Below are 16,316 nucleotides of genomic sequence, written 5' to 3' on the forward strand. Positions count from 1 at the left end.
GTGGAAGTATGGGGCGTGGCACATAAACCTAGTGGGCTAATCATTTTCAGGGCCCATTCCCGGAATGCCATTTTCTTAAAGCAGTTTTGATGTTCTTTTCGTGTTGTGTATTTTAGGGAGAGGGCTTTGAACATTGCAGAACTGAAAGGCGTGCAATGCAGTTTGTAAACCAACCATGTGTTAGTATGTTTTGATTGGGCGGCGCAAAATGTGGGATAGGCTCTGATGTCTTTAAAACCGGGCCCCGGAGCCTGGAAAGTTGTTCTGGGCCACTGTCAGATGTAATGCATCTTCACTTATGCCGAGCAGGGGCCTCCCCTAGTGTTAGCCAGTTCCGCCTTTTGTTGTTTAACCTTTTTTGCCGTTGAAACTGTCTCTTATGCATCAACGTGTATGTAATGTAAATTTCTGTATATAAAACTTCGTCATACTCCCTATAATATCTGCATCTTAACTGATCGCAAAACCGTCTCTGACGGAACATTCCAGGAGCGAAGAAAGCCTTCAGTCAGTCAAATCAACCAACCGTCTCTGGTGGTGGGCACCCCTTGTGCAAAGAAGATAAACAACACAAGCGGACCGACAACTTTACTACAGTCTTATGCGAAAATACTGGAAGATATCTATAATGACTGCACAGCTACCACAGTACTCCTTAATGTCAGCAATAAAATTCCTTCCATTAAGGAAGGACATCAAACAGGGAGATACGATCTCGACAATACTATTCATTGCCTGTATACAGGAGGCATTCCGAGGCCTGAATTGGGAACAGTTGGAGATAAGAATTAATGGAGAATACCTAAGCTATCTGCGATTCACTGGTGACATTGCCTAGCCAAGTCACTCACGAGATGAACTACGAACCATGATCAACGAGTTAGAAAGGCAACCAATTTTGGCTATTTCGATGGGTTATTTGCACTGGTAAAGCATGTTGCCGGGCTAGTTGGTTTAACATTTTGAAACTTGGAAAACACTCTGGCACAAAAATTCACACACACTGCACAGGAGAAGTTGTTTTGCCTCCAAGCTGCTTGAAAGCGCATATATTTTGGCACAATGATGCCAAAATTTGTTGGGCTGTAACGCTGAGGGTAACCAACCGTGTTTTCAAAATTTTAAAAACTAATATGCATACTGCTTACGGTGGGCTACACACCTCTCAATAATTAAAAAGTCTAACAGTAATAGTTTAAAAGATAACTTTCCATATCTGTGAACAAGCCTCCTAGTTAACACCTCTTAGCTGTATTCTGATGTGTACTAAATCCCTGATAATGCTGTTCCGAAAAAAGCACTCTTCTAACTCAAAAAGCCAATATTTAGAAATTGCGTAAAATTATAGGTGAAACACCCTGTATACACCCATCAACAGAAACTTAATGTAAAGCAAGTGAGCATTGTGCGCCGCATTATTATACAACCTCTTGCAACAAACTTGTAATGTATATACAGAGTAGCATAACAAGGTTCACTCGAATTCACTGATTTGCAAAGGTTGCAACACATGGCGATACCAGCACCGCTATATATGACAACTGAGCTTCGAGCCATGCACATTTTCTTGAGCCTCTGTGTTTTTATCCACTAAATGGTACCACCCCCTAGTTGAGCATGCAAGAGCAGACACACCTCTGAATTATCTGGCTGGAAACGAAGAAAGACATGACCTGCCCAGCATTCAGATTGTTTGATTCCATCATGCTACCACCCACATAAAGCACTCCAAGCACAACACCTGCAAAAGAAAGTACACGATAAAGATGGTGATATTCATCAGGTACAGAAAATATACTTAGGAGCTGTATCATACCACAACCTGCATGCACAAGATATCGCCGTGCCCTCGCCCTGACTTAACAATTGTGTTCCCTCCACCTTTACCCCCTTGCCACAAGTGCCCTTTAAGTGCGCTCGTTCAATAAGCAGCATGGTTCCTTGTTTCTTTGGTATTGGCATGCGTCACATCATTTAGCTATGAGACGAAACACAGTGTCAGTAGCGGAATCAGGCTGGATCGCAGAGGAACGCCCCTGCGCCGAAGGCCTGGAACGGCTGCTGGCTGCTGGAAGCAAGAAATGGAGAGTCTGAGATCAGCAGAAACACAGCGACTAACAAGGAATGGCAACCAAAGTTGGATGTTGTTCGAGCAGAAATTTGAACTCTTTTTGCAGGCAACGTCAGGTACCAGTAAGCCAGCATCAGAAGCAGCAAAAGCGGTGCTCTTCCTCAGCATGGCCAGTGAGGATGCAATTGAAGTGTTCAACAATTTTTCGCTTGCCAAAGAACACCGAGAAGACTGCGCCACCGTCGACGCAAAGTTCAAAGAGTATTGTGTTGAGCAACAGAACAAAGTGCATGAATGGTAGGTGTTTCACTCACGAGTGCAGGGCGAGGTGGAGCTATTCAAACCTGAAAAAACAGGGCATGCACTGTAACCTTGGGACAAGTGCAGACGATATGGCTCCCAAACAAATTGTATTTGGCATGAATTCACCAAAACTGTGAGAAAAAATGCTACGGGAGAACAAGCTAACTGCTGGAAAAACAGTCGACTTGTGCAAGGCAGCAGAAACATCAGCATGAACTCTGGAGTTGAACAAAGAAGTCCGAAGTCAATGTTATCTCTTCGAGCAGAATCGGAGTCAAGCTACAACAGCTCTCCAGGTGAGCTTCTGGGTGCAGTCGATGCAACTGCGCTCATGCCGCTTGACGTTGCCCTACACAGCTATGGCAAAACTTGCTGTTCGTGCAGCAGGCCCAACCACTTTGTGTCGTACTGCAGAGCGGAAGCTGATGTTGACGAAGTACAGCACGAAGCCGACAACTTTGTCACACTGGATGTAGCCATTAGCAGCGTCAACAGCGATTAGCGACAGGTGCGTGAAGGTCAAAGTTGGCAGAAAATAGGTGACATTCAATCTAGCAAAATGCGAGTTTGGTGCAGAAAAAATAGCATTTCTGAGCAACGTCATCAGCAGCAAAGGAATAAGCCCTAATCCAGTGCTAGTCGAAAGCGTCAGGAACGTGCCAAAACCACAAAACAAACAAGAGTTGCTCGGTGTAGAAAACTACTCCAGCCGGTGCTTGTCTTCCATAGCCCTGCGAACACCAGTTCTGCACTCTCTTCTAAAGCAAAATGTTATATTCAAATGGACTGCCAACCACGAGAGACAGTTTATAAGCAACGCACTCACCAAGGCACCATTACTAGCAATTTTCTACCCACAGAAAGAAACAAAACTGACGTCAGACGCATCACAGAACAGCATCGGCACGGCAAAAGTTGGAGGCCAGTCGCTTGTGAATCTAAAGCACTGACAATGAGTGAACAACGATATTTGCGAATGAAAAAATAAGCAATGGCTCTCGTATTTGGCTGTGAGAAGTTTGACCACTTTACATACTACCGCCTTCTCTTGCTTGAAATCAACCTTTGGCTGCTGATAGATATATAAAAAAAGGCCGTAGCGGACGTGCCAGCCAGAGTGCAGCAGTTTTTCTTAAGACTGCTCAAATATGATTATGCACTAACATTTGTTCCTGGAAAACAGATGGATTTGGTGGACATGCTGCCAAGGTCGATGGTTTCTGCGGATGTCAGGTTTTTGGACACAAATGTTGAAGTTCATGCCACCAGCGTTGTGTCCATGCTTGTGACAGAATAGCTGCACTACCTGTGTGTGAGACGGCATCCGATACTTATCTCAAAGTGAAGGTGCAGAGCATTGTAGACGGGGATGTAGCTGAACGTCCGCTCAAATCTGTGGCTGCTGAAATTTGAGTTGTGGGTGGAATACTGTTTAAAGGAATGAAGGTCGTTACACATAGAACCCCGCGGTCCGAGACATTGAAACGCATTCATGCTGGGCATCTTGGCATAGCTAAATGCAGAGCAAGGGCAAGGCAGCTGGTGTACTGGCCAAACATCAATGCTGACGTTGCGTCGACGATTCAGGGTTGTTCAGCCTGCAGAAAGTGTGCTTATAATCAACCAACTGCTGCTACGTACCACTGACACGAAGCACGTTACATCAAGCCCAATGTTTCTTCGGTCCAATGGGCCAGCCAGAAAAAGTGTGCTAGTAGTGAAACGTATCCTCAAGAAGACCACATGGGCTAAGGTAAGCTTTTGGATCAGTATGCGCAATTACAGATCGAGCCCATTGGAAGATAGCCGGTCGCCCGGTGAGCTGCTGCAAGGGAGGTGTCCACTCACACCTTTACCAGGCTTTGGACACCAGGCTGTCACACAGGTCAAGAAGCATGAGCAGACGAGTAACACCGCCTGATGCCTGGCCTCTCTTTAAAACGAAGATGTCGTACGCATCAAAGGGACATCGTGGGATCGCAAAGCAAAGGCAACTGCATCAGCAGGTCCCCGCTCCTACTACGCACAAACCGGCAATGGCAGGACCTTGAGGCACAAATAACATTTATTGGCAATGAAGGAGCAGTTTGACATCTCGGACGGTGATGAATCCAGTGATGACAGCATTTCAGCCCAGAGAGAGTTGTCAACCCTCCCACTGACACCAGCAGATTCAGTTATGCCGAGCAGAGTGACCAGCCCGGCACCCCAGCTGCCCCGGCGGACCAAGTGTGCAACAAAGCCGCCTGACCGTTTTCATCACAATGAGAACTCCGAATAGATCAGCCACCAGAGTTAAACAAATATGCTGCAAAAACATGTGAAGGCGGGGGATGTATTGTACCGCAACCTGCATGTGCAAGATACCGCTATGCCCTAGCACTGACTTGACATTGACATTCGTGTTCCCCTAGTCTGAACCCTTCGCCACTGTTGCCCTTTAAATGCTCTCGTTTAATAAAAAGCATGGTTCATTGCTTCCTTGGCATTAGCATGCATCACATCAATCAGCTATGAAAAAAAAACAGGGGCATCAGTTAGTCTCCTAGTAGAAGACATTAGCGCCCGGAACGAAACAAAATTCCATCAAATTAACTCCAGTCAAATGAGCTTTTGGACAAGCAGATTACTTTCTTAAGACACAAATGCAGGGTACAAAGATACTAGGCAAAGGCAAAGATCAGGCCGCTAAGCAATGCTTTGATTTTCTTCTACAGTTTGGAGTGCAACTTTTTTCTGCGACAAGAAAAGATATCTTTCCATACGTCATTGGCACAGTGCTCTTCTTTCTTTCTGTATTCTACGTACATGCGTGATGCAGCCTCTATTTTCACCTCACCTTGGCACAATGAATCAGTTGTGACTGCAGCGACTGTACGTGTCTGTCGGTGTTTCTTCCTTATGTGCTTATCGTTTCACACTGCAGTTATGTTTCAACATCAAAATAACTATCAACTTCTTTTCATCACACTTCTAAGGTCAGCTTAAACTCAATCAGTACAAGATGCAGCATCTAATTAGACCATACTGCTTTCTTTTATACGCCATAACACGAATCAGCTCACTAATTTTCATGTTTTTCACAAAAACTGCAGTTTATGGCGTATTTTAGCAAAAATTAACAAATGACAGCACAAAACAGGAAACATAATTAAATATATTGCTGAGTGGCAACTAGTGGTCACATGCCATGGCCAATTTGTCACATATGGAACAGCTTCTTACAGCAATGTGCTCGTATTTCAGTTCACACCGATTATTAAACTTGCTGTCTGCCTGAAGGTAAGCTCCTATCATGAGCCTGCTCAGGCTCCAGCATGAAAGAAGCCTCCACAACCAACAGGCAGCCCCAACATTGTGGGGACCTGCCCCGCAGTCCCCTTTGCTGGCTTTCCCGCGATCCACCCTGCAGCAACAGCATCGCCTCGATGCGGGGCGTGCCATGTGACTCTCCCTGGTTAACTAACAAGAGAGGGTGCCGTCGTCGCAGTGCCACAGATGGCTTGCTGCACGCGCGCAGGACACAGCATCACTCTCTTCGGCTGAGGAACATTGTCAGGAGCAGACGTATCGCCCGCGGCGCTCGCTCTCCACCTGCAGGGCGAGGCCTCATGGGGAGGACCATTCTCCCGCATCTCGTCCCATCCGGCCGCGGAGTATCCCCTGCCCTAGCGTGGGCGAACATTCGGCGTGCGCTTGGTAGCGTACGGGACCATGGGGTGGGGTCCGGCGGTTTGAACAGTGTCATTCGTGACTAAGCGGGGAGAATGTATTTATCCCCCAATTAAAACCCCACAACGTATACCATGCAGCTTGTCTCTGAACAGAAAAATGAGCGGCAATGCCAATGGCAGATAAATTGCACCCGCAATCTCAGGTGCCAAAATAGACTACACCTAAATTTCCACACATGCTTCTAAAACAAAGAAACTATCTTAGTCCTAGGATGTCAATAAAACTATATGCTTAACCATTATAACACTTAACAACCGTGCCAGAGTAACTGCACCGCAGTAAGTGAACACTGTCACAGAAATTGAACCACCGTGAGTATGCTGGGTCTTATACCAAAGTAAGCTCTACCATTAAGGCTGAGGTTTGTGAGTCCCTGGAAGCAGCCGATGCCAATTCCAAGTGCAGTGTGAAGGTGTTCGGCTCTGTCAACTTCACGCTTGAAAAGCCTTGAGGGAAGAAAAGGACAAAATGACAAGAAGGGAGTGTCGTGAGCAATCGAGTGCTACCAGAGCTCCTCAAAATGTAACAGCATAAACAACAATCAATACAACTCTGGGCGTTCTGGCAAACACCTCTCGTGTTAGCTATCAGCAGAATTTCACAGCTCATAGGCAGTCTCCTGAGCAGTTTATTTTATTGTCGCATGACAATGCTGTAATCTGCGCACCCCCAAATTTTGGACCAGCCAGTGCATCAGATCTGCAACAGGCCAAGGATAATTTCACAGCCAGTACAATTCAAAGCATTGCAGCCTAATGATGCTGCCATTTGCTAGCTAGTAGTTTACATTAACACCGGCTACCAAAGCCGGACCGACATGACTGACTGACCAAAGACTGACCAAAGAAAGCCGGACTGACCAAAGACATGGAGTGACAAGTACGGGAACTTTAGCAGCACTGCTGAAAAGAGACACTGTTTAGTCTTTATTATAAGGGAGCGCTTAACTTCAGAACAGACAAAATGGACGATACAACACGCTCGGTGTCTCGTGTTGTATCGTCAGTTTTGTCCGTTCAGAAGTTAAGCACTCCCCTATAATAATCAACAACCAACTAGCCCCTTTTAAAGCACGGCAGTGTAGTCTGCCTGTGTCAGCCCCCCGTTACACATCTTAACGGCACTACACATTAACCATCCATTCTAGCGCCTCACAAGAACCTCCCAAGCAATAGGCACTGAACATAGCACAACGCTGGTAACTGTAAAACAAGCCTAATGTGCCAAACATTTCTGAAAGGACAGCATGAACACGCAGTCCCAGCAGGATGTGCAGTGCAAGCAAAGCCCCACTCATGACACCAGGCTATTCTCGATGCTTTCAGCAATAGTAAAGCATGTTTATCATTCCTCTCCAGCAATACACCCAATGACACTTCTATTCAATAAGCAGCATTCTTCAACTTTTCAGCAAGAAAACAGAACAATAATAATAATAAAAAAACCTTGACGGGACACTTGAGGGGTATGATGCAGTACCATTAATGAGTGCCTTCAGCAGCCTGAGTTCCTCTTTGCGAATCACTTGGCAGACACGGATATTGTTCTTTCACCATCACTTAACACTTAACCTACCCATAAGAGTACAATGCGATAGCACCAGAGATCCCTCCTGCACAATGCCTTTCCTGTTGCCTAGGTTCTGCCTACATGCCCATGCATACGGAATCAGTGATTCTCTACTTTACATTCACAGATTGCAGGGAGTCCTCATACCACTCCTGGTGCAGTGTTGCAGCAGTTAAGCAATGCACCACTGCACCGGAGGGTGGCTGTTTCAAACACAGCCACTAGTGCTCTTCCCGAGCAGCCTTCCGCAACCAATTGTTAGTTTAACTGCCACCTGCCACGGTGGGCAGGTTGTGACAACATCACAAGGTCATGTGACCTGGGCAGGAGGTAGGCCACCTGCTTTTCCACTCATGAAGCCAGATTTTCTGCAGAACGCGAGCCTTAACACTATCGAGTTAAAAAATGATGTGGCCACAGCCACAAGCAGGCTTTCAATGAATCTGCAGTGATCCTCGGTGCACTCACTCAGCTTCGGTATCCTCCATGGCAAATGAACGCACTGTCCTGATGTTGCTCAGTGCTTCATCAGCCACACCAGCAGCTCTTGCAGTCTGCGTGAAACGGAAGGGGTTACGTCAAAAAACATAACAGACAGTGTAATGCTTCAGAGAGATTTTTCTTGTTGCTTTCCTTCACATTTCAATGTTTAAACTACACAATAATACAGTGAGTGGACCACAGTTGTCAAGCAAAGGCTTTTATTACATAGAGTCACCAAATTTTAAAGGCCCTGTGTGGCCTCGGGCATAAACCATCAGCCTGACATAAACACAAACAGTGTGTGTCTACTACTCATGTAAAGTTTTCACTCAGACATATTACTGGTGCAAGTCGGCAGAGCACTGCACAGGACGCATTCTCAAGATTCAGCCCAACCCAGGCCTGTGGCTTCAAGCCCGCACCCGACCCGGCCCCGGGGCAGCTACTCTATCCCTCTGCTGAGCCCGGGTCTGGCCTGCCAAGCTTGATGTGAGGGCAGGGCCATGTCCATGGCCCATTGCCACAGCAGGTCAATATGTAAATTGTTGACCGAGTGTAGGGAGTCCCCTGCTACGCAAGTAAAGAAGTTGCTGGCAAAGGTGCTTGCAGTAACGTTTGAAAGAATTTGTTCGGTACACACGAAGAGAAGAGAAGCCGGGTATGCTTGTGAAATGGAAAAGATTGCATACATGCGCAATAAAATTTGCATTACCCCTACATATCTAGACATTGATTTTTTAGGGCCCGTGATGTCTAAATATTAAAACGTCCTCTGATTTTTTAGGGCCTGTGATGTCTAAATATTAAAACGTCCTCAAAGCCACCAATGACCTTTTTTTAATGAGTGTGAATTTACGGGTTTAATTCTCGGCCTCACCGGTTACGTTTCTATGGGGACAAAAAGCAAAAGCGCCTGTTTATTGTGTAGCATGTGTTTGAAGGCCTGAAGTGACCTAAACCGATATTCTCTTCTCCACTGCTTTACTCGTAGCCTAGAGATGTGATCTGGGGATGCGAAGTCTATCCTGGAACAGATGGCCGCCTGTCAATGGTAACACAAAACCGAGAAGATGCAGGGTGCCTTGTGGTAGATCCTGAAGCGTGTACATGCTGACAGCCGAAATAGCCCGAGTGAGCGGTGCTGCGTACCATAGTAGGTGAACGTACTCATGCAAATGGGCTGCATGTCAGGCGTTACAACACTACACTCTGAATGCGGCTGCAGTGCAGCCCACTGCACGGTTTAGCCCTTTTCATTTCACACTTCCCGAAGTTACTTGGACGTAACATTGTGAGTGGTGCTGAAAGCTCACTCTACAAATAAGGTTTTTTATACTGCACCAACAAAAAAGTAGTAGTGGTGGTTTATTAAAAAAGAATTGGGAAGATTTTAATGCCGGGATTCATTCACTTCCGGCATGTTTCGGGCAACAGTTAAAAAGTCAGAAATCAGTTTTGTTCGTAATTTTTCTCGTGTGAGGAAAATGTAGCTACAGTAGACACTAAAAATAAGCAAGCAAGAGCAGAGTAATTTTTTTTTCAGCCACCATTAAGGATATATTTTATTCGTGTTGCTGCTAGAATGCCCCTAGTATATTTCACCGTGGAATAATAGATGAAAAGCTATATACAGTCCCTCTACATAAGGGCCCAAGCCAGGCCCGGGCCTGCAACTCCCATCCCGGGCTCAACCCAGGCTCGTAACTTGAAGCTTGAGCGGCGAGACAGCAGATTTTTTGGCCCGGTCAGAGCCCATGCAGTGCTCTACAAGACACTGTGAGCACTTCTAATGTCCAGAAAGAGAACAAATCTGGGAGTGTGCATTTTTAAAGTTGCCTCACCTCCTGAAGTGTGCAATTTAAAAGCAAAACTGCGATGTGCTCCTGGCAGACAAATTCATTTGGATTGTAGCAGCCACAGTAGGCCAGAAATTACACCAAATGCAGCTGGCAGTGGTCTGTAAAAGCTGCTAAGATGAAACTAATTTATGTTATCAGCAAACAGCCAACTTGCAAGGCCAAACAGCTCTGAGGACAGATAAAAGAAACGAATGTTTTCAAGAAAGAACATTCATTTTTTTGTCAAAGCCACTGATAAGACTCAAGCCTTTTCATTTTGTTTTCAAAGAAACTATCAAGAAGTCTCAGAAGCCATGAGCTCACCTGTTCTTGTGCATTTCGAGAGAGCACCCGCAAGAAAGAGCCAAACACTGTGCCCGACGCCAGCATCACGGGAAGCACAACCACCGTCCACATGGTCATCTTCGGTGAGATGTAATACAGTGATATGGCACACCCGATGGTCTGCAGAGAAGCATTTCTGCTGAAGTAAGACACACCAGAGCAGTAGCCCATAATGCCCCTCTGCGGTGACGGCATATGAGTTCTTTCTATGTGAACAGCAAATAAATCTGAAAGTTCACACATATAATTCAGTTATTGCTCTGTTCTGTCACTGCCAGTTGATTTACATTATATATTGGTTTATTATCTTTAAGAGGGCTCACCAGCTACGAGGCAACTCAGATTTGAACTTTTTCTGTCAATAGATGGCAGCACTTAAGTACCACAAAAAGGAGGGAACTTCTATTACCCCTCCAGGTGTGTAAATTGTACCGCGACATCTCCTCCACTGTGACACACAAGTATTAGTTCTTCCGCAAAGAAAAAGTAGGGCTGAGAACTTTCTGTATATATCCTGCCAAAGCAGGGAGACGGAAGCACAAAAGAACATCCCGTCTCAAGGGGTGGTGGTCACAGAATGGACCTTTTTCCAGTAACCAACCACTCAGCTGCCACAAGGAAATGTACGTTTTCCGGTTTGGGTCCCCCTAAGCTCCCTCGCATCTTTTGTGCGAAAATACACTTACAATGATAGGGTGGGGTATACAGCCTGTAGTTAAAAGCAGTGTTGGTTTAGCCTAGCCAGAACAGATGAGTGTGAGTTATCTTTTGAAACACCTTAGGAACACCTCCCCTTCTGCACTTTGGCCGGCTATTCTGTATTCCGCGTATTCCTCCGTCGCCACACGCAATACAAGCCTGGTGACCGTGCACGAGTGTGGACGCTGATTCGACGACGCGGCCTCTGTGAAAAGCTTTTTGCACTCTAATTGTTTACACTGCCAGTGTTTATTTTGCATTGTCTTTGCTGCTGTTGACCTTACTTTTTGTTTAAGCATCCGGCCGATGCTTCTTTGACAAAAGGAGTGCCGCGAAACTGTTGTACTACTTGTTTTTTCGAGTTCAGAACCGTTGACACGCAGGAAAATCACTTTGTTATGCGAGATGCGATCAGCATCTAGAAAGAATGCAGCCAGGCACAACTATTTCGACATTATTCTGGGTTGTTGTAGTTGTTTTTAGCGCCTTATCTTGAAGGTTCCTCTTCGATGACCACCGAGCACGTTTTTTGCTATCGGCGTCGCCGAATTCTTCAGTTTATTTATGGGCGATAGTCACTTCAGTAACTAAATTACTGCTGAAATACTTCGTTTCATGTCTCCTTCACTGCTTATAATTTCATCACGGAACAAATAAAACTTGAGTAAAAGGGTGAGATGTGTGGTTTGCAAAAGCACCGAGATCGTCCTGTTGCTATTCGTGGTGACTTTGAACGCAAATTTCGTCATTGCACAAGCGACTTCCAACTGTTCTGGACAAAGTTGCTATTAGTAGTTTATTTTTAAAAATAACGAAAATTGCAGTTTAATAGAATAGTTTAATAGAAGAAAGAATGGGAGCTGCAGCCACGCCAGCCGTGTGTGCTCTTTCTGTACACAAAACGGCAGCGCACATTAGTAGTTTATTTTTAAAAATAACGAAAATTGCAGTTTAATAGAATAGTTTAATAGAAGAAAGAATGGGAGCTGCAGCCACGCCAGCCGTGTGTGCTCTTTCTGTACACAAAACGGCAGCGCACCTGAAATGTCATGACGTCACGGGTTTGAAAGCGAAAATTCCACACCTACTATGGCTTCCGAAAAAGTCTCATTATGAGTCTGCTTTTTTATGTTCTTTTATATATTTTATATATTATATACTTTATGTATTATATATTTTATATATGTATTTATATAGCGCCCCTTCCGAGCGTTTTTCTGATTGAAATGTGCGACTTTTGGAAGCGTAGTGCAGGAGGTGCGAGTAGGTGTGGCGCATACCGAGGCGTATCTAATTGGGAGATTAAAGACGGTTGGGGAACGCTTGACACATGCAAAACCGGTTCAGGAGCAAAACTGAGTGATTTTGCCAGCCAGGCCATGAACGTTCGACATCACGTTATTTACACCACAGAGATGTCTATTCTGGAGTAGAGGGCTCGGAAATCCGCGAGCTCCTTTCTGCAGATAAGGTGCAACCATGCTTACCTGCGTACAGTGGACAGCACCTGCACTGATAACGCGAACATTCTGGCAGAGATATGACTGGTCGCGAGGAGAATCGGGGAAAAGAGCGACGCTCGGCCAAAGATTCGTTAGAGAACCAATGTTTCGATGCCGATCCGACACATTGTGGTTTCACTAACTTGGAGCCAAAGCTGAACGTTGGCTTCGACCAGTTCTCATGACGTCGCAGTTGCAGTGCAGCAGGGGCTGAGCAGGAAAAGGAAGGAGACGGTTCTTTCTCCCCTTGGTGCGGGCTTTTGCACTGGCATACATAGTTGTCCGCGAGTATAGCGTGAAATCGCAGGTGATTGGCAAGTGCCTCAGTGAAAGGAGGTTAATCGCTACGTCATGACAATCAGTCTACGCCATTAGCCCTGTTTACAAGAACCCAATAGCGTCGGGTCGATTCGAGGGTCGGGTTGAGCAAGGTCAATCCAACTCAACCACTGCGTGTTTACATGAACTCGATTTTAGCAATTCGAGAGTGGTTCAGCTGTAGCGACACCAAGCGTCGAGCAAGCAGTAGCAGCCTTCAAGATTGAGGCACTCCATCGCTGTATCGGAGGTGCGACGGCGCACGTGGAAAGCAAGTTCTTATTTATCCCCTTCCCTCTCAATAACCCTACTTTTTTACCCAACAGCGTTTACAAGCACATCAGTTCAGGGTCGAGTTGAGTCACCTGCCCCTTGCGGCAGAACTGACTGGACCCGACCCGTCAACTCCTGGCTCGGCGTGCGTACCAGTACCGGTTTTCAAACAACCACGCGTGTGGGTTCATGTCAGCGCCGGCTGCTATCGGCTCGAGGCCCTCCTATGAGGAATATTAGCAGTTTCATTCTTGACTTGTATTGACACCTAGGTCACTGCGCCCTTGCGCTGTGCAAGGAACAATGCTGTTCTCCCACACTGTCCTGAATAGGGAGCCCCCATCCTGTGTTTTGGCACTAACAATGCCTTATTTTGTGGCTGCCGGGAGGGGAGGGGGGGGGGGGGGGGGGCACTTTTGGGTGTGGCCTTGCATTCCACTTCCCGCACCAAGAGCTCGAGCAAAAAAGAAATGCAGAAATCCTTTCCGAATACAGCCGAAGCAAGAAAAAAAGAAAGAAAGAGCTCGGGTCCATCCAAGTTCTGAGTAAAAACCTGCACGCACGAACACAGGCAACCAAGAGGCTGGTGGTAGAGTGCAGTAGCGACAAAATATTCTGGCGCCATATGGAGCCACGTCACGCTAGTTAAATTTGGTGCGAATTTCTAATAACCGCAGAAATTACATACACAACTTTCAGAACCTGTAAAATGGAAATGCTACGCTCGATATGAATGAAAATTGTGGCTTGACAATCAAGAAAGAAACAGGGAGGAAATGTTGCGGACGAAATTCTGATATTTGGCTTAGTTTTTTCACAAGACGACATGAAAGACCAACATATCTAAAAGTGCAATTTTTCTGGATATTTACATCTGACTTGCAAAAAAACGAAACTTAAAAAATAATAACTGTCTGCAACATTTCCTCCATTCATTAAAGAAGAAAACGCTGCCACAGACCTCATGAAAATCGAGCCATTTTTAGACGCGCTACAGCTTCTGAAAGTTCCCATGTATTTCCTACGGACACTGTCACTGGTGAACCCTCTTAAGGTCATGCCCCTGTTCAGTGTCACACTATAGGACTTCCATCTGTACGCAATTTTTATCCAAATTTGATAGTAATACTGCCAGTTGCCTATGGCACTAGAAATGATGAAAATTTGACTGCAAACATACAGACCAACAATTAGTAATAAACTAAAAATATTGGATGACGCTTAACCTACCCCAAGAGTACAAAGCGATAGCATTAGAGATCCTTCCTGTACAAGTACCCATTCTCTTTCATAGATTCATAAATCGCAGGGAGTCCTTATACTGGTGCAGTGGTGCAGCAGTTAAGTGATGTGCCACTGAACATAGTCACCGGTGGGGCTTGCAAGACCCAAACTGCTCTTGCCAAGCTCCTGTAAGGCTAATTTTTGCAAAGGTAGTTCCTCGGGAGGCTGTCCATCTCTTGACCAATGAGCTGATGCACAGAGCCATGGCAGGAAATGCAATGAATTTATTTGAATTAATTTCACTGCCACCTGCCCACAGTGGCAGGTGGGCTACCCGCTTTTTCATGACATGGACGGACAGATGCTGGCCTTTCTCGTGAATGAAACCTCTAATGCTACCACATTAATAATTTATGCATTACGTGCTCAAGCAGGAATGCCGCTTTCAGAAATTAAACATTTATAGTCGAATATAAGCACCTTTTGGAAAAGCAGTTTAAAACACCCCACAGGAACTCGAGAAGTTTTGGCTGAAGGAAGTAACTCTATCCAAAACCAGACTGCCAACTTTTGGCAAAGGGCAAGGCCCCAGAAATGTCTCGGGCATCGTGAGGTACCGCTTAACCTTCCAGCCTTTTACACTGCTTATGAAGACATCTCCTAACATTATTGTGGTTTCAAAAAAGTGAGTTCATCAATTCACAGTTCACAACTTTTCCACACCACTATGTGGCGTAACATCTGATGTTTTCAAATTTATATTAATGACCTCCTTAGTAATATATAATCTTGTTTGCACCTTTTCTGCAGACATATGTGTAATTTACCATAAGATCACTTCAAATACTGACCATCTGACCCTTCAAAATTATCTAAACACCATTGTCGGTTGGTGCAACGACTGGCACGACCCTAAACCATACTAAATATAAACCTATGTCTTTTAGTCGTAAACATGCAAATTCTAACTTCTCCTACTCTATTAAAAAATACCACTGTGTCTCAGGCTATGTCATATAAATATCACATTCAGTTAGCAGCTAACCTTTTATGGTCTTGTCACTTTTCTGCAGTCTGTCACAAAGCATCAAGGTGGTTAGGCTCCACATGCTGAAACCTGTGCAACTTCTCTAGCTCCGTTCATAAAGTGGCACATTTCATTCATCCAGACTTGGAATTTGTCCCATCCATATGGTCCCCTCACCAGAAAAAGCTCGAGTAAATCCAAAATAGAGCTGCCCGGAACATTTATAGCAAGTGTATCCCTGCTTAAATACAATAATGATCTGCATTCGCTAGAAACTCATTCTACTGCATTTCTTGGTGCTTACATAATCACTGCAGCTTGAACTGGACTTTTGGAAAAACCCAATCATTAAGTTTATCTGCACTAACTCATGAAATAAAGCACTGGAGTCATCTCCCTGAAACTATATATTGTCTGATCTTGAAGAGTTCAAAAAGTACCTCAGTATGTGTTCATCTACTTAGCTTTACGTACAATTCTGTTTTTTGTTGTACTCCTGCTTCTGTTGTGTTTTGTTAGCAGTATTTCGTATCTTGCCATTTGATTTACACTGGCTTTTCCTGTCATTTACGAAATTTTTGTTTTAATTCATTTATTTATTTTAAAAATTTCACACCACCTTGCACACTTTTTATACATTGTATATTTGTCTTGTATTGCACAAAATCATGCTGCTAGCCCTGATACACAATTCTGTAGATCCTCTCTGTAATGCCCCAAACAAATAAATAAATAATGCCTTCTCAAAAGAGCTCCACAGAAGCATCAGTTACGAATAGATAGAAATGGCAGTCTCCACCTCTCGCGCCCTACCTCAGCTTGCACATACAAATATGTGTCGCCCATCACAAAAAGGGCACCGTACTGCACACATTTTTTCCCCCATTTGTTTGTTTTTTTGTCAAAAATAATGGAGATTTTTCTATTAA

At 45.0% G+C, this 16,316-nt stretch overlaps 1 protein-coding gene and 1 long non-coding RNA gene across 5 annotated transcripts in view; one reads left to right on the forward strand and one right to left on the reverse strand.

Moving 5' to 3' along the window:
- Positions 1-16,316, forward strand: part of LOC144110863 (uncharacterized) — a 54,640-nt gene that overhangs the window by 36,004 nt on the left and 2,320 nt on the right. The gene's annotated exons all lie outside the window — the stretch shown is intronic.
- The window catches only part of LOC144110862 (mitochondrial potassium channel ATP-binding subunit-like), a 69,081-nt gene that overhangs the window by 24,150 nt on the left and 28,615 nt on the right, over positions 1-16,316 (reverse strand). For all 3 annotated transcript variants that reach the window (XM_077643937.1, XM_077643935.1, XM_077643936.1), the window contains 4 exons: positions 10,324-10,464; positions 8,147-8,232; positions 6,458-6,555; positions 1,636-1,741 (listed from right to left, as the gene is read on the reverse strand). In XM_077643937.1, the coding sequence (XP_077500063.1) occupies positions 1,636-1,741; positions 6,458-6,555; positions 8,147-8,232; positions 10,324-10,464 (431 nt within the window). The remainder of the gene's footprint in view (positions 1-1,635; positions 1,742-6,457; positions 6,556-8,146; positions 8,233-10,323; positions 10,465-16,316) is intronic.

This window comes from Amblyomma americanum, chromosome 11, assembly GCF_052857255.1.
Source record: "Amblyomma americanum isolate KBUSLIRL-KWMA chromosome 11, ASM5285725v1, whole genome shotgun sequence".
NCBI classification, from domain to species: domain Eukaryota; kingdom Metazoa; phylum Arthropoda; class Arachnida; order Ixodida; family Ixodidae; genus Amblyomma; species Amblyomma americanum.